The sequence below is a fragment of the Aspergillus niger genome (genome assembly GCF_000002855.4).
Source record: "Aspergillus niger supercontig An16".
NCBI lineage: Eukaryota > Fungi > Ascomycota > Eurotiomycetes > Eurotiales > Aspergillaceae > Aspergillus > Aspergillus niger.
In genome coordinates, this window is record NT_166531.1 from 24,598 (window position 1) to 44,378 (window position 19,781).

At 50.8% G+C, this 19,781-nt stretch overlaps 9 protein-coding genes across 9 annotated transcripts; 3 read left to right on the forward strand and 6 right to left on the reverse strand.

Moving 5' to 3' along the window:
- Window positions 1–449: 449 nt before the first annotated feature.
- An16g00110 (uncharacterized protein) lies at window positions 450–1,477 on the forward strand (the record flags this gene model as incomplete). Its single annotated transcript, XM_001397288.1, has 3 exons — window positions 450–544; window positions 624–1,133; window positions 1,210–1,477. 3 exons carry the CDS (start codon window positions 450–452, stop codon window positions 1,475–1,477), a joined length of 873 nt encoding a protein of 290 aa, XP_001397325.1.
- A 1,166-nt stretch (window positions 1,478–2,643) lies between these two features.
- An16g00120 (uncharacterized protein) lies at window positions 2,644–3,783 on the reverse strand (the record flags this gene model as incomplete). Its single annotated transcript, XM_001397289.1, has 2 exons — window positions 2,644–3,585; window positions 3,637–3,783. 2 exons carry the CDS (start codon window positions 3,781–3,783, stop codon window positions 2,644–2,646), a joined length of 1,089 nt encoding a protein of 362 aa, XP_001397326.1.
- Window positions 3,784–4,994: 1,211 nt separating this feature from the next.
- Window positions 4,995–6,694, forward strand: An16g00130 (uncharacterized protein; the record flags this gene model as incomplete). The annotated part of the gene is made up of 4 exons (XM_001397290.1): window positions 4,995–5,189; window positions 5,255–5,528; window positions 5,579–6,363; window positions 6,437–6,694. 4 exons carry the CDS (start codon window positions 4,995–4,997, stop codon window positions 6,692–6,694), a joined length of 1,512 nt encoding a protein of 503 aa, XP_001397327.1.
- Window positions 6,695–7,010: 316 nt separating this feature from the next.
- An16g00140 (uncharacterized protein) lies at window positions 7,011–7,941 on the reverse strand (the record flags this gene model as incomplete). Its single annotated transcript, XM_001397291.1, has 4 exons — window positions 7,011–7,292; window positions 7,392–7,562; window positions 7,633–7,803; window positions 7,879–7,941. 4 exons carry the CDS (start codon window positions 7,939–7,941, stop codon window positions 7,011–7,013), a joined length of 687 nt encoding a protein of 228 aa, XP_001397328.1.
- Window positions 7,942–8,261: 320 nt separating this feature from the next.
- Window positions 8,262–10,660, reverse strand: An16g00150 (uncharacterized protein; the record flags this gene model as incomplete). The annotated part of the gene is made up of 3 exons (XM_001397292.3): window positions 8,262–9,406; window positions 9,460–10,370; window positions 10,425–10,660. 3 exons carry the CDS (start codon window positions 10,658–10,660, stop codon window positions 8,262–8,264), a joined length of 2,292 nt encoding a protein of 763 aa, XP_001397329.3.
- A 612-nt stretch (window positions 10,661–11,272) lies between these two features.
- On the forward strand, window positions 11,273–12,150 carry An16g00160 (uncharacterized protein; the record flags this gene model as incomplete). Its single annotated transcript, XM_059744854.1, has 3 exons — window positions 11,273–11,295; window positions 11,336–11,391; window positions 11,456–12,150. 3 exons carry the CDS (start codon window positions 11,273–11,275, stop codon window positions 12,148–12,150), a joined length of 774 nt encoding a protein of 257 aa, XP_059602664.1.
- A 487-nt stretch (window positions 12,151–12,637) lies between these two features.
- On the reverse strand, window positions 12,638–13,870 carry An16g00170 (uncharacterized protein; the record flags this gene model as incomplete). The annotated part of the gene is made up of 3 exons (XM_001397294.1): window positions 12,638–12,796; window positions 12,849–13,681; window positions 13,732–13,870. 3 exons carry the CDS (start codon window positions 13,868–13,870, stop codon window positions 12,638–12,640), a joined length of 1,131 nt encoding a protein of 376 aa, XP_001397331.1.
- A 633-nt stretch (window positions 13,871–14,503) lies between these two features.
- On the reverse strand, window positions 14,504–15,725 carry An16g00180 (uncharacterized protein; the record flags this gene model as incomplete). The annotated part of the gene is made up of 3 exons (XM_059744855.1): window positions 14,504–14,949; window positions 15,009–15,550; window positions 15,625–15,725. The coding sequence occupies 3 exons, from the start codon at window positions 15,723–15,725 to the stop codon at window positions 14,504–14,506; spliced, it is 1,089 nt and encodes a 362-aa protein (XP_059602665.1).
- A 2,803-nt stretch (window positions 15,726–18,528) lies between these two features.
- Window positions 18,529–19,701, reverse strand: An16g00190 (hypothetical protein; the record flags this gene model as incomplete). The annotated part of the gene is made up of 5 exons (XM_059744856.1): window positions 18,529–18,628; window positions 18,676–18,714; window positions 18,751–18,776; window positions 18,955–19,426; window positions 19,460–19,701. 5 exons carry the CDS (start codon window positions 19,699–19,701, stop codon window positions 18,529–18,531), a joined length of 879 nt encoding a protein of 292 aa, XP_059602666.1.
- Between the last annotated feature and the right edge of the window lie 80 nt (window positions 19,702–19,781).

Here is a 19,781-nt window from a genome sequence, read left to right on the forward strand (position 1 = left end):
TATATGATAGGAGTTGAATACTACGCATACTCTCAGCCTAAATATGGCCCTTGAAACAAACTAGACTATCCATTGTCTGGATGCTTCACCCAAGGTCAGAATGAAATCATCATTATATTGAACCCCGTACCCAGATCGACGCCGCGTATCCACAAAGGGCTGCACGACTCGTCTGGAACAAGCTATGCATCTCACCGTTCCCCCTTCTACCATCAGTCGCGTGGTACCAATCCGCAGGGAAATTTACACTATGTATACGAGCACCGGGGAAGAGCCACTGATCACGGAAAGCGTTCGGACTCGGTAAAGGCGCACCCGTCGACGGAGCTGTCTTCGGAGCCAAGTCCGACGGGACTTAGCTAGGGGAAGCGCTGTATATGAAATAAAAGCACCACTGCCTCAGGTCCACCAAAACAGTCTCTTTCGTTGACGATAATCATCACTTCACAATGTCTAACTGCCCTCAGTCCCCCCACTCGAACCGCACCCGCACCATCCTCCACGCCGCAAAGAATGGCAAATACGCCGTCGGCGCCTACAACTGGTACCCAACCCCCCGGGCAGTTTATTTCTCAACCACCCCAATACTCTCCCAGTACTAGAACTAACGAATAAACCAAAAGCTATAATACCGACGGCATCATGGCCGTCATCCGCGCCGCCGAGCGCATGCGCAGCCCCGCCATAATCCAACTCTTCCCCTGGACCATGCACTTTCACGGTGCGCACTTCATCCGCTTCGTCGTCGCCGCTGCACATGCCGCTTCTGTCCCTGTCGCCGTGCATCTCGACCACTGCATTAACCCCGAAGATATTGATCTCGCCCTCACTCTTCCCTTTGACTCGATCATGATCGATGGGTCAAGCATGAACGAGGCCGAGAATATCGCGGTCTGCGCGAGCACTGTCAGCAAGGCGCATGAGCGCGGTATGACGGTTGAGGTTGAGTTAGGGCGCATTGAGGGAGGGGAGGATGGGCTTCCCAGCGTGGATTTAGGCAGTGTGTTAACCAGGCCAGGCGATGCGAGGCGGTTCCTGGAGGCGACTCAGGCGGACTTTTTGGCGCCGAGCTTTGGGAACGTGCATGGGGGCTACGGACTTGTGGGAGCGGAGAAATGTTGGGATTTAGACTTGTACGCTACCCTTCCTTTGTCTATTGTCGTTTGGTTGTATGGATGAGGAGGCACTGACTGCATCGATCTTGTGCAGGCTTCAACAGATCCAACAGGCTATCTCGTCCACCCCGCTGGTCTTGCATGGAACGCACCCGGTCTCCGACGAGCTGTTTCTCAAGGCCATTGAGTGCGGCATGAGCAAGGTGAATGTCAACCGGACGGTGCGCGACAAATACACGGAGTTTGTGGCAGAGAACGCAGGCGAGCTGGAGTTGACGACGCTCAAGGTGCAGGCGGTCGAGGTGTATACCGAGTCGGTAGAGAGGGTGATGAAACTGCTTGGCTCGGCGGGCAAGGCTTGAGTTTGCTCGAGATGCAATTGAAGACTTCGGTGTGGGTGTAGAAGGTTAGGACTATAACAGCGAGTTCTGTGTAATTTTCGGACTATTCGTAGGCCCCGACGGAGATTTTTGGCTGCCGAGAATGCATGCATTAAGTAGGGTAGGTACTCCGAAGCATAATCCTACGTTGGGATTACCCGTACTGAAGATTAACGACTATAGGCGAACATCAAAGGAATGAACACCGATAGCCTGTGAAAGATCATTATATATCTATTGTAATCTCATAATATGTCTAGCGTTCACTCGATAGCCGCCTCTAGACAGTAATTGAATGTAAATCTCACAGCACCACGTGACTAGAGCTACCTAAACTCCTACCTAAATCCACTGGCAGATCTATCAACGCGCGGGGAGGCTGTGTCAGCTGACGTTTTACGAACAAGAAAAGGGATATTATGCTGACCTTGCTCCGTCCCTCAGCGAGCCCCCATACGAGAAACTTGGATGCCCAAGCGCGGAATACTAGCAATGCAATGATCGGATCTAACCGATCTTTTCGGTAGCGGTCCGATGGAGTGGCCCGCCCATCGCTGACCGAAGGCGGGGTTAATGACCGCAGTTTGTGGATCTGGGCTGCGCATGCTTCTGAAATACTCTGATGTAGCTGCCCGGCATCGGACGCTTTCGACTAATAGGGACTAATTGCATACAAGCACCATAGAATTGAAAGCCTGGGGAGAGTCAAAATTTTCGTAAACCACAACCACCCTAACTTTTTAATTGAACCAGACATGGGCCCCAACGGTCAGATGGGAATAGACTGCCATTTGGTTCTTTATTACTCTGCCATATAATCGAGTATATATGGTTGGCATGAGATAGTGTATAACATCAATAAATTTGGTCTTCTTTCCATAACTGATAATGATAGATTATTCGTATGATAAGGTACTATGGTACGTTCCCAATAGCTGATAACACAATCGTGATCAACTTCCACATATACTACTTTCTATAAAAGATTGTATACTCCATACATTTTCAGAATTGATCAGGTTTTGAACTTTTTTCTTGAGCTTGAAGTATGATTGACCAGATGTCTAGAGATTCCGAAAGATTCATTGTATGTTCCCAAAAATAATATTGCTACGGGCGTATGAATTGTCTCTTAGTCTTCCATAGCTTCACCTTAGTGCCAGCGGATAATCCGACAGGGGCAGTTCGGGGACCTCGTACTGCTTTGCGGCCTTAGTGAAGAGTGTCTTCTCTGCTTCCATATAAGGAATACCCTCAGCCCGCCTCTGCAGCCCCAATCGGTGCTCCGGCTCTCCAGGAAATAGCACCTCCGAAAATCCAGGCGCCGGACTAACCCCGTGCACCCGCTGCGCAAGGATATCCATTCGAGCTTTGAAATCGTCCGTGCTCATGATGATATCAGGCTTGATAGCAATGAAGCAATGGCCTACATTCTGCGGCTTCGTATCCTTATACTGGTCCCCAACCTGTCCGCCGAACTCAGCTCCTGCCAAAACGCCCGACATAATGTCCATGAGAATCGCGATACCGGATCCCTTCGGCCCCCCAATTGGCGCCATGCTGCCGTTCAACGCCACATTCGCGTCGGTCGTTGGATTCCCATCTGCATCTAGCGCCCAGCCCAGCGGGATAGACTCACCACGACGCGCGGCGCGTCGGATTTTTCCCTTGGCGACAACAGAGGGCGCCATGTCAAGAATATACGGCACTTCCGTATTAGAAGGAGCCCCAGCGGCAAACGGGGAGATACCGAGAAGTGTTTCCTTTCCTCCGAATGGAGGCATCTGTTTGGCAGAATTGGTGAAGACAAGCGAGATCATATTCGCTTTAAGCGCTTGGAGGACATATGTTGCTGCCATGCCGAAATGGTTAGAGTGGTTGACTGTTACCATTCCGATGCCGTATATCTCTGCACGCTTGATAGCTTCGTCCATACCGCGAGTGGCGACAACGAATCCGAAACCGTTGTCGCCGTCCAGATGCGCGACTACCGGGGTTTTCTGGGTGATATTGATGCTTGGCCGGGGGTTGACCCGGCCGTTGCTGACGCGATCGAGGTACTGCGGAAGCCTGGCAAGGCCGTGAGTGTCCTATAATGCGTGTTAGGAGGTACCAGAAGCAAGGTAGTTTACGAATCTTACGACACCGCGAACGTCGGCTAAGACTAGGCATTCTGCCATTGACCGCGCGTCCTCTGCCATGAGGCCTGCTTTCACGAGGAGGGCGGCCGCGAAATCCTTGGCCTTTTCGGGATCGGCATAATATTGTGACTGGTTAGAGGAAGACATTTTGGGATTGGAGCACGAGAAATGGTTAGCCTAAATGCCCAAGCTTTAGGGGCTTGTTGRAGTAGATTTATAAAGCTGCCAACGTCTGAAGGTCCGAGGATCGGATGAGGGCTTGGTCGGTTAAACGCCGACGCTCACCCCACTCGTGATTTTACGGTAATACACCGGATGGGACAGAGTGCAGTAAGCTGAGACCTGCATTCTTTACATAATTCTCAATGATAGCTGTCTCTAAAATATGTTTGACCGTGAAAACAAGAACATGTGCTCGTCCTCGGGCGCAACTTCGAAATCAAATCGAACCAGGTCCTCCTTGTATGGGAACATATACGTGCTTGTAACCCTAAACACAACGACCATATTAGCAGCTTCCCGGACACTGACGTAGATTCCCGCTCACCAGTGGTGTTCCTTGCTTGCCTGATATTTTTCCAAGTCTGCAAGCGACTCATGGAAGCTCAGAAGTGCAAACTCGAACCCCTTACTTCGTTCAATAGGGTCGGTCACAGATGGCCCTCCCACTACCAGTCGATGTCCTTTCACGCAGTCCAGATCTTTAAGTTTCTTGAGTTCTCTAGCGAAGGTCTCTTTATGTTCCGCCGTTACTTCGGAGCGGAACTTGAACATCACTGGCATCAACCAACTTTGTTAGCTCATGATGAAGCGAATCGAATTGAACCAGTGTACCCATATGCACGATTGTCATTTTGCTTTCTTTGCAGATATTATGGACGACGCTCTATGCCTTGACAGATAGAATCTGAGATCTCGGGTAGGGTTCAGCCAATACTGAAGAATAATAAATAAAAATCGAATGTACTATTACAGAAGACGCGTCCCGGTCACTGACCTCTCACGCAGTAGGAGAAGATCACCGCATCTGTTCGGCATTTTGCCGTTCGCCTTCGGGCCCGAACAGCCCCATGCGGCCGCCATGGCTGCTATCAGAACACCTGGCTGGAATTGCCGTCTATCGTACTAAGAGATATGCCAAGGCTAGTATAAGCTGGAAGTGCTGCTCAGGCGGGTTGAAGTGCGTTCCCCATGGGGTTTGGCTGCTTGGCGACCCCGTGGGGAAAGGGTATACTTGATAACGGTTATCCCATGTAGCGAAGCTTCTGCGACAAGGGCCCTTTCTGACATCGTTGCAATCACAAAAATACCAGAATTTCTCCTTACAACCCATCCCATACGTACGTAGTTCTGTCACCATGGAGCATAAATCTGTCGAGCACAACGAGTTTGTCAGTTCAAGCAAAGCCGATCTCGAGCCTGATCGACTGACACCTGCCCGGATACTGACTCCTGAGCAATTTGCCCTCGCGGAGAGAAAGCTCAAGCATAAGTTGGATTTGCGTCTTTTGCTCTGTGTGTGGATCATCTTCGTGATGAACTACCTGGACCGAGTAAGCGCCCCCCTACCTGCGTGCATTTGATCGGGCCTCATGATAACACGACAATTGTGTCGTAGAACAATATATCAGCCGCGAAGGTAGCCGGAATTGAGGACTCTCTTAGCCTAAGCAGCACGCAGTATGCTACGGCCGTGGCTCTGCTTTTCGCTGGCTACGTGCTCATGCAGCTTCCATCCAATATTTTCCTGGCCCACCTACGCCCCTCGCTCTACATTCCATCCGTTATGATCATCTGGGGCATGCTATCTGCGCTGGTAGGAGTCGTCCACAACCCAGCCGGTTTGTACGCTCTCCGATTTCTGCTTGGGTTTGTTGAGGCAGCATTTTATCGTAAGATTCCCACCTTCTCCCGGGTGACACTCCTGACATGACCTCAACAGCCGGCGCGCTCTTCCTAATTTCATCTTGGTATAAGCGCTCTGAAATGGGAGTCCGCAGCGCTTTCCTTTTCTCCGGCTCTCAGCTGGGAAGCGCATTTTCCGGCCTCATCGGTGCCGGCATTACAAGCGGCCTAGATGGGACCCGAGGCCTCGAGTCCTGGCGCTGGATCTTCATCATCGAGGGCTCAGCAACCGTTTTCATTGCTCTCATGGCCCTATTCGTCCTCCCAAACTACCCCTCAAATACCCCTTGGCTAAGCCCAGAAGAGCGCGCCGTCGCCGAATGGCGCTTAATTGAGGATGCCGGACAGGTCGACGAAGATGATGAACGCTGGAGCTACGGGTTCAAGATGGCGTTCAGCGACTGGCGGCTGTACACCTTCGCGCTAATCTTCCTCTGCATCCAGGTTGCGAGTGCGACGTCTAACTTCTTTCCCGCCGTCGTTAAGACGTTAGGGTTTGGCACCGTCAATACCTTGCTGCTTACTGTGCCGCCGTACCTGGTAGCCCTAGTAGTCTCCATCGCTAATAATTGGTCTGCCGATCGCCTTCGCAACTCGTCGTTTCACGCTATCTGGCCCTTATCCATTGCGATTGTCGGGTTTGTTGTTGCGGCCGCTACGCTTAACACAGGCGCGAGGTATTTCGCCATGATCCTTATGGTAGCCGGGGGGCACGGCTCCAACGCCGTCGTGCTGGCCTGGACACAAAAGACCATGCTTCGGCCTAGGATCAAGCGGGCCTCGGCTGTGGCGTTTGTTAATGCCTTTGGGAACCTTTCGCAAGTATGTGCCTACTTCCTTAATTTCGACGAGCAAAGTAAGTAAAGGGCTTACCATGCCAATGGTGCTTTTGCAGATTTTCTCTTCGTACTTCTACCCCGATAACTCTGCTCCGCGGTACGTGACCGCCATGGCGGCGAACTCAGCTTTTTCCCTCGGCGCGATTTTGCTAGCTATTTTCATGCGATTTGTTCTTCTTCGCGCTAATCGGCGCATTGAGAGAGGTGAATCGACCGTGACGGAGGAGATGAGAGGTCAAAGTCAGCGGGAAATTGCTGGTGTCTCTGATGAGGAGCGCGTTGCAAGAAGGGAGGGGTTTCGATACATTGCTTAGCCTACGTAACACCTCGTGTATCCTGAAAGGTGGTGGAGTCGTGACTGTTCCACCCTTTCTCTGCTGCTTTGTAGGCACTGCCCTCTGGCATTGGGATGTTTGCTGCTTGACGCGTTTGATCCTGATTTACCACTGTCCATCGAGAGGTATAACTTGAAGCGATCGAGTTACTACACTAATGAAGATAGTGAACGGGATATATCAGATTTAATTCTCCTTTTCTAAAGCTGCCTCTTCATACACAGATATACTATCGGGCGCGAGGAACTGGATAGCCAAGCCATAGCAGCCGAGCCTTCTGTTACTATTCCACCCCCTACCGCTTTCTAAAGACCTTAAAAACATCCTCTACACTTCTACCCGCCCTAATCCCCTCTGCACACTTCCGATCAGCCTCCACAATCTCTGGAATAACATCAAGCACCTTCTCAACCACCTCTCTTGGCACCCGCACAACCCCATTCAAATCCGCCACTATATAATCTTCCGGGTTGATCCAAGCTTCCTGGTGCTCAGAGTGCAGCCGGACGGGGACGTTAACTTCAGAAGGCCGACAGACTGCCCCGCCAGCTGTCGTGCCGAGCGATCTGGCGAACAGCTACACCATTTAATAATGCTTGTTAACATAGTTGTTAAGCCATAGAGTTGACCTGGTTCCAAGTATGACTTGTGGGGAGGAAGGAGATATATGACATACAGCAAATTTGAGCGCCCTGTGCTCTCCCAAATCCCGTACACGTCCGTCAATCACCACCCCCGCTGCACCTAGAGCCTGTGCCCGCAGCGTCATGAGCCCGCCGTAGACAGCGTTTACCTGTGGCAGCGGTTGGGATATCACGATTACAGCCCCGGGTGGGACCATATCAATCTACAACATAATCATCAGCCAGCCAAACCACGGCTGTAAACTTGAGTGCTCAGGCAGGCATGTCACGTACATAGTTCCCACTCAGCTTCGGCGCGGCTTCGTCATCTTTGGGCACAAATTTAACGGTGAATGCTTGGCCAACGATCTTTGTCTCTCCGGCTTGGTATTCAGGTGAATAGAGAGTGAGACCTTCAAGAAAGCCGCCGTGTGGGTGTTTGAGTTTGCTGAGGCCGTCAGCAACCTAGGGCATATTAGCAGTGACCATGAGCTGGTCAACAAGTACCATTGTGTGGGGTCTGTGGATGGGTGGTCTTACGTCACAAGCGCCCCATTGCTTGAGACGCTCGATAATCTCCTGTGGCTCGGCGGTAGCAGTCATTGTAAAGGCGCATCCGATAGCTGTTGGATCAACTGTTTCGTTGAGGTGGCTGATCCGGATTTTATTCCCTTTATGCAATTCGCCGCCGTCGTGAGGGGGCGATATCGGCGGTTTCGGCTGATCGGACGCGCTTCGGGGGCTTGCCGTCTCTGGGGAGAGACTCGGTTTTTGCGGACCCCATGGGTGTGCATTTATGGACGTATTAAGGAAATAATAGACGGTCCAGCTGGCCGAGGTTCAAAGGACTATATATAATATACACAATAGCAAGCACTGATTAACGTTACAGAAAGGACAGTATCACCACTCTGGCAACATGCTCATCCACCACGACGAGCTGCACCAGAATCCCGCCGAGCATCAAAGCCCGTCATAAACCCCGAGGTATCCCAGACAGGCGGCTGGGTAGGATCCGAGCCCCAGTCACTGAGCCAGCCGAGGTCAAACAGATCGCGCAGGATACCCAATTCATCGATCAACAGCGACCTGCCGTCTTCTTGAGGCACGGCGCTAGCCCCATTCCCAACCTGTGTCTCAGCGGTCGGATTTCTTATATTGTTATCCGTAGTCTCGGATTGCCTTGGGTTCTCGGCGGTCTCGGAAATACTTTCGCGAGTCAGGGCAATGAGTCGCGAGAGCTTTTCGCATGGCTGCACTGCTACAGACCATTGCCGTTTAAGGAATGTAAGGAGCTCCAAGGCGGACTCTACACGGGATAATGGAACGTTTACCGGCATCAGACCTCTCACCGTAGGGTAAGCCCAGAGGCAATACAGCACTGTGATGGCAGCAACAAAGATAGAGTGAGCAGAGAGCCACGACAACTCCATGTTCAAGAAGCGGTGAAGCTCCGCGTTGATCTGGATTATCTTCATTGCGCTACCAAAACATGTTTTGATGGCATCGAAGCTTGGATATGGCAACTGAGGGCTCGGTCGGTAGAGGAGTATGATGCATTGGTGGAATTTGATCTCCAGGCATTGCACGGTTGTTCCAGATAGTGAGCTGCGGCCGCACAGCGGACGGCCGCGCTGCTGATTGTGGACTTCGGTTAGGAGGTTATTGCAAGCTTGTTCTGTCTCCCGTTGCCAGGCGGGAATATTCGATGGCCAGGGAAAACGACGTGGCGAGCGAGAGACGCGGTAAATCATTAGCTTGATCTCAGCAATGATTCGGTCAAATCGTAGGGAGTAAATAAATGCTAGATACGTCGAGGGTATTTGCTCGGAGGGCTGCATGTTCATTTCCGACGTAATACATGCACGATGCCACTGAGTTCCTGCTTCGTCAACTTCATCGCTTCCCTCAAGACCTGGAAATGGCTGATCAATGGCCTCATCTCTGAGGGTCAATGGACGACCGAGAATAGTTGTTAGTGTCCGATCCATTGAATATGCCGACCAGAATATGGCGCTACGTCTTTGTGCGGTCACAGGGTATGTCGTCAAATTCAACTCTGGAGCATCTAGACGACAGTCTTAGAGATTATTGCCCTTCCATCTTTTTGCGTCCACTCACATCCATGCCGTCGTTGAAGGCCAAGGTCTAGACAGCTTGCAATGATAGTGTGGAGAAGATACCAAGCATTTAGGCCCTTTGGACTATAGAAGCTGTGAAGAACCATCAGTAACAGGACTTGTACACCCTCCACGCTATCCTGAAGGCATATCTGGGAGCAGTGAGTCATGGCAGAGACAAAAAAGTCGTGGGAGTCAAATTCGGACCCGAGTCGTAATTCAAGGAACCGTGCCCCCAAGGACAGAACGAGACCTAGCTGCGCCGCAGCTAGTCTAATAGGGACCGGATGATTCCATGTAGATGTCTCTTTAAACTTCCGGACTTGGCTTAGGAGCTCATATAGCCTGTCCTGTGAGATGAAAGGATAAAGACACGTGCTCTCGAAGTAAGCCTCTGCGTACTGCTGGCACTCTGTTGGGGAGGGCAAGTGGATGGGTGGAATGCTAGAGACTTCTGACGTGAGCGCCTGCCCCGTTACTGTAGGTGGAAGAGCGTGCAGCTCTTGCCGTGTCCCTTGGCTTCTAAGCAGCGGCAATGGCAAGCCTTGTGACTGGGGGGCGCTTTCATAGATGAGCTGGGCGAATGAAACTCCAGATGATGGGCCTAAATATTTAGGATCTGTATTGCTGGCCAGGGACAGAAGGCCGACCTCATGGGCCGGCGGTTGGTTGTGAGTGATCTGGGTCGAGCTCGGGACAGCCGATGACTGTACGGGAGGGCTGTGGTGGTTTTGACTCAGGTCAAGGCCATGATGTTCAGCCACTACAGAGGTTTGTGGTGGACTTGCATTGTGCCCACCAAGCAGTTGATTTTGATCAAAGGCGCTTTGGCTATTGTCGAAATTGTCGCGTAGTGGCGATATTTCTAGTCTTTCTAGCTCTCGAACGCGCCGTTCCAGATAGTACAATCGGCTATTGAATGTATTTTATCTTAGCAGGTACCTTCGCAATGGGGAAGGCAATTACCTTCTGGATACAGCAGATGCAGCTCGCCCTTCCATACAGTCTACACCAGCTTTCGCACAGTTGGAGCATGTGGGTACGGCGCCATCACAGCGGACCTTTCGCCGACGACAGCGGACACAAGCCGCAGGACGCCGTTTATGCCGAGTCGAAGTCGTTGAGCTGTGCGTCTTCGAGAGAGCGTTTGCAGAAGGGCGGACCTCTGTGGTTGGATACCATGGCGGGCTCGGCTGCTCCATCCTAGTATATCCGGATATAGCGCAATATTGAGATCTTTAGGCCGAAAGAGAGACGGGCAGAAACCGGGTATCTCGTCATCAGATAAGGCAACAAGTTTGGCTGAGAAACAGTGCGGGGGAAGACAAACTAGTAGTCCCCTCGGCTGGCAACCGAACCGAGGTGCGCTTCAAAATATACATACTAGTTTCGGCGTTGGTCCGTTCGTCATACTAGTAGGAGGTAAAGCCGATACACAATTCCGTCAGCTCGGATAGATCCGATAGTAGATCCTCTATCAATTTCATTTCCCAAACAAAACGTGCTCTGCCGGACCATCACCACGGATAACTGCGGGGTGCGGGAGGGGGTATGCCATCGATATGCCTGTACCCATCATCTGAAATCCGGGGAAATGATCCCAAGGCACCTTATAAGCCGCAACGTGGTGGGACTGCCAGTGGGTGACGGTGTCTGCAGTCTCTTCCAGTATGCATTTCCAAACTACTGGCTTTACCATTCTGCAGGCAGTGCGTTCGTTGCATCCAGTAATAGTCTTCACTAACATTAAGAGTTGTCCCTTCTTGTCAGTATGACAATCGTCAAGGCCCAATCCGGGCTAACAGTCCCGAAATATGCTTGGTAGCACCCCCCTTGGGTACGTGGCCTACCAAATATTTGGTTTAACTCCAACACAGGGACTCTCATATTCATATTATCGAATCCGACAAGTATCCACTCAATCCAGATAGAGGTGCGCGCCGTTACCCGCATTCTAAACTACCGCCCAGTTTTGACTAACTTATATATATTGGTAGAGTACACCCCAAAGGCGGCGACTCGCGAACAGGCCGCAGCATTTGAACGTTCCATCGGCATCCAGCATGCTGTCATCGTCTTACCTAGCGTATATGGAACCAACAACAGCGTCCTCGTTGACGCCCTTCGCTCCTCCAATGGCACTTATCGCGGCGTCTGCGTCTTGGACCTCTCGGCGGAAATTGATAACACCACCCTTCAAACCTTCCACGACGCTGGCGTCCGCGGTATCCGCATCAACTACGGCAACGAAGGGACAGACGCTCAGATCACCGCCGATACCATCCGTGCGGCGTCCATCGCGCGAATTCACAATTGGACCCTGGAGCTCTGGGTCCCTATCGCCGCGTTCAAGTCCCTCCACCCTATCATTCCAACCCTGGGTGTACGCGTCGTAGCAGATCATTACGCCCATGCTATGACAGGCTCCCGCACGGGCAATCCCATCAACTCTATCGACCCCTTCAGCATCCTCGGGTTTCGCGAAGTGGTGGATCTCATGCAACGACACCACCTTTTCGTCAAGATCTCGGCGCCGTACCAGAACTCGCGGAACGAGCCGCTGTATAGTGATCTGCGAGTCGTTGCGGAGACTCTTATGTTACATGGGCCGGACATGGTGGTTTTTGGAAGCGACTGGCCGCATACGGCGAGTAAGGAGGGGAATGAAGCTGGCGGGAGATTGGTTGAGTAGGACTTTCGGGACGTCGATGATCGTGCTATTCTGCAACAGACGCTTGAGTGGGCGGGAACACAGGCGCAGGTGAGGCGGTTGTTTGTGGATAATCCGAGAAGATTATGGGCGTGGACCGATACGGAGTCGTGATATAAGTCGGCGTAACAGGAAATTGTTGGTCACAATATGGTGCCTGCCACTCGCCGAGGCCAGTTTATTTCATTAAGCGATTCAGGTAATGGAGCCCCAGTCCAGCTCTCGATGGCTTGCTTGAGCTCCCTGGCAAAGGCAGTAGGAGCATGTTTGTCGAGGAATCTTCTCCGACAAGCACAATTTAAGTCAAGCTCAGACTCTACCATACTGCTTCTAAGGGGCCAATATTCGTCGGCGCAGTAATGCATCATGTCCCATGAACACACAAATATAACACTTAATGTGACAAACGACCAGTGATACACACCACGCGAAGAGGACAACCTAGGAAAACAAAACGGAGCTAGTTCGTCTAAAACGGACTTTTGTAGTTTCTAAACACATTCAATGGCTGCGCTCCCATCAGGATATTCTGCAGCAAGGTGCTGTAATCCCACCCCATCGCTGACGCAGCAATGGCCGTGAGACTCGCCTGGTCTTGGCGCCCCGGTCGACCTGGGCCAGTCATGTTCTACACTCACTCAGCCTCTCATCATCGCGACTGCTCAGGATTGATGTCTTACCGGCTTCATATTTATGTCAAACAAGGCAAAGTCCGATCCCTCCGCGAACCGGCGGACGTCGACGCGAATTGGCGCCGTAGCACCGATGAGAGCAGCGACACTCTCGCATTCACGCATTACCTTTCCGTAAGCCGGATCTTTGAGCTCGTTTGGTGAGATGGCTCGGGAATTGGCAGTCACGGCGACGACACCATTGTAAGGGGCGATGCCTTCGGCGTGGTTGAAGCGTGTGACGGGGAGCATGCTCCAGTGCTGGGGACGATCCCTGGTTGGAGGCATAACGGTTATGGTTGCCTCCTCACCGGCGAGAAACCCCTCGAGCATGACCAGTGGCGATTCATGAAGGAGGGTTTGGATGTGTTGCTGTAGTTGGGTCTTATCGTGACACACTTTCACTCCATGGCTACCGCGTCCTCGAATGGGCTTCCCAACAATTGGATACGAATTGATCTTATTGATAACTTCACTGAAATCTTTGGGACTGACAAGCCACGAGCTTGGCAGAGTATATCTCCCCAGCTCCCGTAGCTTATCGTTCAGATAGGCCTTGTCATCAAAGTCTTCGACAAGACTTGGCGGCTGGCCGACGACATAGATCTCAGAGGCCAAAGGCGTGAGCTTTGAAGATGTTTGAAGCGGGTGAGAATTCACAAGTATGGTGTTAGCCCAGAGATGCGTAGCGCCCTGATGAATCGCGCTGCAGATGCCTTCCTCCGTGTCCGGGAACGCCCAGCCTTTATGAGAGGAGACTGACACCGCGGGATCTGACTTTATGATTTTCACACCCTTCTGCTGAAGGGTGAAAGCAATGTCCGCGCCGGAATCTTGATAGCCTGGGGGCAATTCAGCTGTAAGTATGTCTCTGAGGGCGAGGAGTGCTTACCACCCGGCTTGCGAGGCTTTGTGACGCCATTGATCACTGGTGGGTCAATGGCCTGGTGGAGAATGGCCACGGTCGGGGTCTTTGTGCCGAAAGCACGTGCGGCCTGCGCAGATATTCTGACTGCTCTTGAAGCAAACATGGTAATAGCTTGTTAGGAGGGTGGAAAATTGAAAGGGATGAGTTGACGATGACGGTATTTGAGGTTCTGATGGGCTGGCTGGAATTCTCCGGTTGGATTGGTCTTTCGGTTTTTTTCCGTTCCCTGGGCTACTCCGCACTGTACATTGTCTAAAGACCCCAAGTGTATTCGGAGAGTCTCCGAAGTCCATTTCAAGTTTAATAAGGCGACTAAGTGGGCTATTAAGAGACACTATATGTTGTCAAATCAGCGAAAAGTGCTTCCTTGCACTTTGATGATCAACGCCGTAGGGGCTCAGTGCTGAACGGCAGTCTTCTAGTCTACAGAAGCCAGCACAACGCTCGAAATAAGCACTAACAAACCCACTTGCGGTCTTGTGTGGAGACATTATTCAACTGTTGATGTCTAGGAAGTTAACAGCCAAGAGAGGAAAGCTGTATCTTTGTCGTCTTGACTTCCTTGGATGGCAATTTAAATGTCACCAGAGGGGCTTAGTCGCCACTGAAGGTATGCAGTTATTATATTCTCTTTCACACGCATATAATCAATATATTGGTAATGTGATGGAGTGATTCTCGTATATGGGCCTCAACGTCTTGAGCAAAGCGCGGGTGCCAATCTGAATTTGTATGATCAACCCTGCCTCCCGTTCAATTTACACGCTGGCCCTGGTCCAGACCAGAATGTTTCGCCATGGTCACGATACCATTCTAGTGTCATTATAAGTCCCTCATCGAAGGACACTTTCTCCGTCCATCCTAATTGTCGAAGCTTGGAATCATTGGTCCAGTACATCCGGTCGTTGAAGGGTCTATCTGCGACTGTCTCCAGATATTGTTCGCAGGTATCGCTCTGGACTGCATGAAACCACTGAATAATTCGTTTCGCAACGTCTACGACCTTTATCTGCTCTTTCGAGGATATATTGTATGTCTCAGACACAAGGCCTCGATGAAGAATGATATCGAAAGCGCTCATGGCATCACTGACGTAGACAAAACCACGAACTGCCTCTCCCTGACCATGTAAAGTCATTCGTTGGGAACGTAGCATTTGCATCGCGAACTTTGGAATGAGTTCTAGCACAAGGTATGTCAGGGAACAGCAGCCCGTTAAATCAGCATCAGGGAGCTCTCACTTTCAGGGTACTGACAGGGACCGAAAACATTATTGCAGCGGGTTATTATGATGGGCATGTGAAAGGAATAACGGTAGGAATTGGCGATCATCTCAGCAGCGGCTTTGCTAGCAGAATACGGATTGGTGGGGTTCAGCTGATCTTCCTCGGTAAAGGCATAGTCCTGGCCTGGCATGTTTCCTCCGTATACCTCGTCAGTAGAGATGTGGATAAACCTTATTACTGTCCCAGCTTGGCGTGCTGCTTCCAGAAGGACATGGGTCCCTGTGACGTTGCTCCGAGTGAAAGAGAGCGGGTTAACTAGAGATTGATCCACATGAGAATTGGCCGCGAAGTGGACAACTGCATCCACTTTGAACTGCTGGAAGAGAGCAGTCACTCTGTCGCGGTCGCACAGATCCCCCGGAAAGAAGTGGAAGTTAGGCAAATGTTCAACGGGTTGAAAGTTGCGCTTAGATGCGCAGTAATCGAGGATATCAAAACAGAGTACCGTATATTTCGTTCCGTATACCTGAAGGAGGTGTCGAACGAACCAGCCTCCACTGACCAAGCAGTGTTAGTTTACCTATCTGTGTCTTTGAAACTCCAATAACCATAGCCACAGTAATAGACTCACATAAAACCGGCGCCTCCAGTAACCAATATGGTCTTCACGTTTTTCATGGTATTCTCCTCGTCTGAGCCATTGATTTCAAGTCGTGGTTGTTGGACAGTCATCGTGCGGCCGACTTTTGTGTAATGATCGCACATAGACAGCACAGTTCTTGCACAAAGATTTCGATGCTCTATAAGTTAAACATTAGCATCAATGGAGGCACGTATAACGTCATGGGAGCAATCATCCCTGTTAGTTCAGGGAGCCTCGCATTATTTCTGCCTGTTTTGTTTCAAATCTGCGGAGCCGTTCACGCTTCCCGCCATGCTGACTTCTCACTGCCTTCAGTGTTCAAGCACCCGTGGTTATGTATATGCTCTTGTTTCGGAAAACAGGAATAGCTCAACAAGTCCCGAATTGTAGTCGATTCGAAGTAGCAGAAGAGCATATAGCTAGGCCATTGGAGTATGCCACGAAGGCCGGCGGATTCCCCACTATGAGGCAACAGGACACAGCATACAATTACACACACCAGGCGATGGGATCGGGTGCTCCACAGCACTTTGGGCACCCACAAGAAGTAATTTGGTTTTCGTCCATGATGTAGACCTCGTGTCTCATGTCTATATCCATGACGGCTGGGCTCGGATTTGCAGTTTTCATTGTCACTTCGTGGCCAAGGAATAATGATGGTGAGAATTCCAACATGCACCTTTACGCAGTCAGCGTAACCAATACACCATAATGACACAGCTGTGTGCGATCATCTAAGCACACGGAGGAGTCTCCTAGTCAGCCGGATAATCAGACCATCTTTTTCGCTCCAATGCGTACAGGAGTGCAATAGTTCGCCCCAAGTTTCTGCTACTATCTCCGGACCCTGAAGAAGGCGCCATAGCTAATATATTGTACGAAGATAGTAGAGCTTGTCAAAACGCTCGTAGTTCAGTAATAGGATCAGGTTCCACGTCTAGTTACCTTTCATTTGGAACACAAACCGACTCAGTCACCTTGGAGACTGGACTGAGAATCTCCTTAAGTGAAAGGCGTAAGACGATCAGCAATAATAACTTACTAGTGAGCCCCATCCCAGCGGCCGAATAGTCAAGTCCAGTCTCTTGATGCAGTCTCCAAGCCGCAGGTGAGTATAGTGGGATGTCACGGTCTTTGGTATTTAGTCATCAAGCTCGGTATCGGCGTCAACATGCATAAACCGTACATTTCAATAATGGTATTAAGGACTAGCCGACCTTGAAAGACAAGTTGTTGCTCCGCCGATGAGTACCTTTTGTCCGCTTCGCTCAGTTCCCGAGAATGGCCATCGATCACTTCTCTCAAATTAATGGTCATCGGTACTATAACAACAATAACTAGTCATACAACAGGTTTCTTGAACCGAACTCGACAGTAGACACTTGTGTGGTACGACGACCCATTTGCACAGGTTCGATGGAGGGTAACGCCAGGGTATGTTGTGGTCTATGGTTGAAAGCGGCGGTTACGGCCACGTGGGGGCGACCCAAGGCTTAGAGAGGCACCATGCGTTAGGGACATGACATCAGGGACTGAGGATGCGTGTAGACATTGCGGCCTTTCTTGGAGCTGCAGGCATGGGAAGCCCCAATTGCATGAATGACTGTGGGCTAACAAAGGACATGGGGAACGCCGGCAGCAAGGAATTGAGATAAAAGCGCAATTCCCCTCTCGTCATCCTTGCTGGTCTAGCCAGCAACTGGGATCAGTCATGACTGAAGTCCAACTCATAGCCACCCTGCGACCGGCCCCCGGAAAAGAGACAGAAGTATACGCCCCTTACCTCACTGTTTGTCAGGCATTGCTCATAACCCACTGACGTCCATGGTCTCGTTAGCTCAGATGCCTCCTTTGCGACACAACACATCTTGTGGAGCAGGCGGAGCCATCATGCCTGACATTTCTTCTAACAGAACATCACCGAGCGGATGGCAGCTTGGAGTTCAAGGTCATCGAAAGGTATGTGTTGGGCGGACCCGGCTTAGGAATCGGTAGGAGGATTAGTTGACATGGTTACACAGATGGGCCAATACGAATGCACTTGAGCACCACCATAATCGTCCCTGGCTCCGCGAGATGTATTCCACATTCCTGGAGAAGCAAATATTAGACGGACCAGAGCAGATTGAAATGCTGACTGTCATTGCTGGGTTTGCCGTGCGTTAGAGAAATTTCGCCTATTTGAGGCCCTCGAGGTACTATATTACATTCGTGCACGCTTCGATTATTACCCCAAATCAATGATATATCATGACTGCGATCATCCTCGTTAAAGTGGAGTTACATTCCAGAACGGAAAGGAAATTTTGGATTTAGACATGGCTAATCCCTTAGCTGTCGTAGAGAATGATTACTAGTACCACAGCCGATGATTTGGTAACCTTTGCTATTGAAATATGTAACGCAAGCGGAGGAAATGAGCCATAGCCGCCGGGACTGCATGCCTCAATAGCTTCAACATGCGTAATGCGTTACCGTATCGAGAGGTAGAATCTGGCTTTGGTGTAACACACGTTAATTGTGGTTAATATTCTGAGGGGTCTGTCCAACATCCATGCTTTTTCCTGTCCTCCAGTCAAAGCTACGAAACAGTCCTGTAACCTGCGAACTGGCGACACAAGAAATGTCAGACTTTACGAACGCTATCAATGTCTATAATGCTGGTTATCTTGCGAGTCAAGTAGAGGATATACGGTTGTTGGACTGCAACGCATTGGATGACTTTGGCAGAATCTTACATCTTGAAGACGGGGCTCCATAAGGCTACACAACCCGTCTTGCTGGAAGATCCAGGCTTGGGGACTTAGCCGTGATTGAAAGGTTAGTGATCAGAGTGGCTTAAATACTATCTATCAGAACGGAAGTCCACTGTATCCTGCTCCTCAATGCAGCCTAGGCGATCTTGTTGCACTGCCTTGCATTGCCGTTCTGTCCGCCACAACATGTTGGTGAAGCAGTTCCGGTCATCAACCACTTTTGCAGTTTTGGTGGTCTGTGTGGCAGTCTTCACTGATATCTTTCTCTATGGACTAGTCGTACCCATGCTTCCCTTTGCCCTCGCCGAGCGTGTAGGCCTCACTGATGCCGATATTTAGCATTGGAATTCCATCTTACTTGCTAGCTACGGGGCGTCCATCATGCTGGGGTCATGTGAGCTATTCATTATTAGCCGGGCTGACCCTTACCACAGACACCTACTTACTCAATTATGGTTACAGTGCTTTTTGGATGGATGGGCGACCGAACCCGCACGAAGCAGCTACCATTTTTGCTCGGGGTCGGGGTTATGGGGGGTGCGACCCTGCTCTTCTCACTTACCAGATCATTGGCCGTGATCCTTCTCGCTCGAATCCTGCAGGGCTGTTCGACCGCCATAGTATTTACAATTGGATTTAGTCTAATGCTGGACACAGTTGGGGAGCAACACATTGGACGTGCCATCGGCTTTACGAGCATGAGCCTCAGCGTTGGTTTATTCGCAGGACCCATCGTGGGTGGTTTTTTGTACGACCTGGCTGGATACTTCGCTGTCTTTGTCCCAGCCTTTGTGCTTGTCGTACTGGAGTTTGTCCTTCGGGTGCTTCTCATCAGGCCGTCGCTGAAAACTGATAACAAGCGAAACCTCACCGAGGAGGAGAGACGTCCATTGATGACGGATGCCGCGGGAACTCCCACCACAGTGTCGCCAAGGAAGCCTGCACTTTTATACTTGCTATGCATGCCTAGGTTCATTACCGCGATGACGGGAATGTTCATGCTGAACTCGTTCATGACTGCCTTGGAGGCTGTGCTACCTGTGTATCTCCCTCAAGTTTTCCCTTACCGGTCGACGGAGATCGCCATTGTATTTCCGTCCAATACACTGCCCATGATTTGCTCTCCAATCGGCGGAGCTGTGGTAGATCGCATGGGTCCGTTCTGGCCGGCGGTCCTCGGATTTACCTTGATTACCCCTAGCATGATGTTACTGTCGCTGGTCCGTGAGCCGGAAATGATCATGTCTGTGCTGCTTCGACTGTTCTTGTTCCTGTTCGGCTGTGGGGTATCTCTTGCCATGCCTGCCATGATGACAGAAATTACACTAGCCAAAGACGACATGGAGGTTGGACATCCAGGAATCTATGGAGATGGAGGCGCCTCTTCAC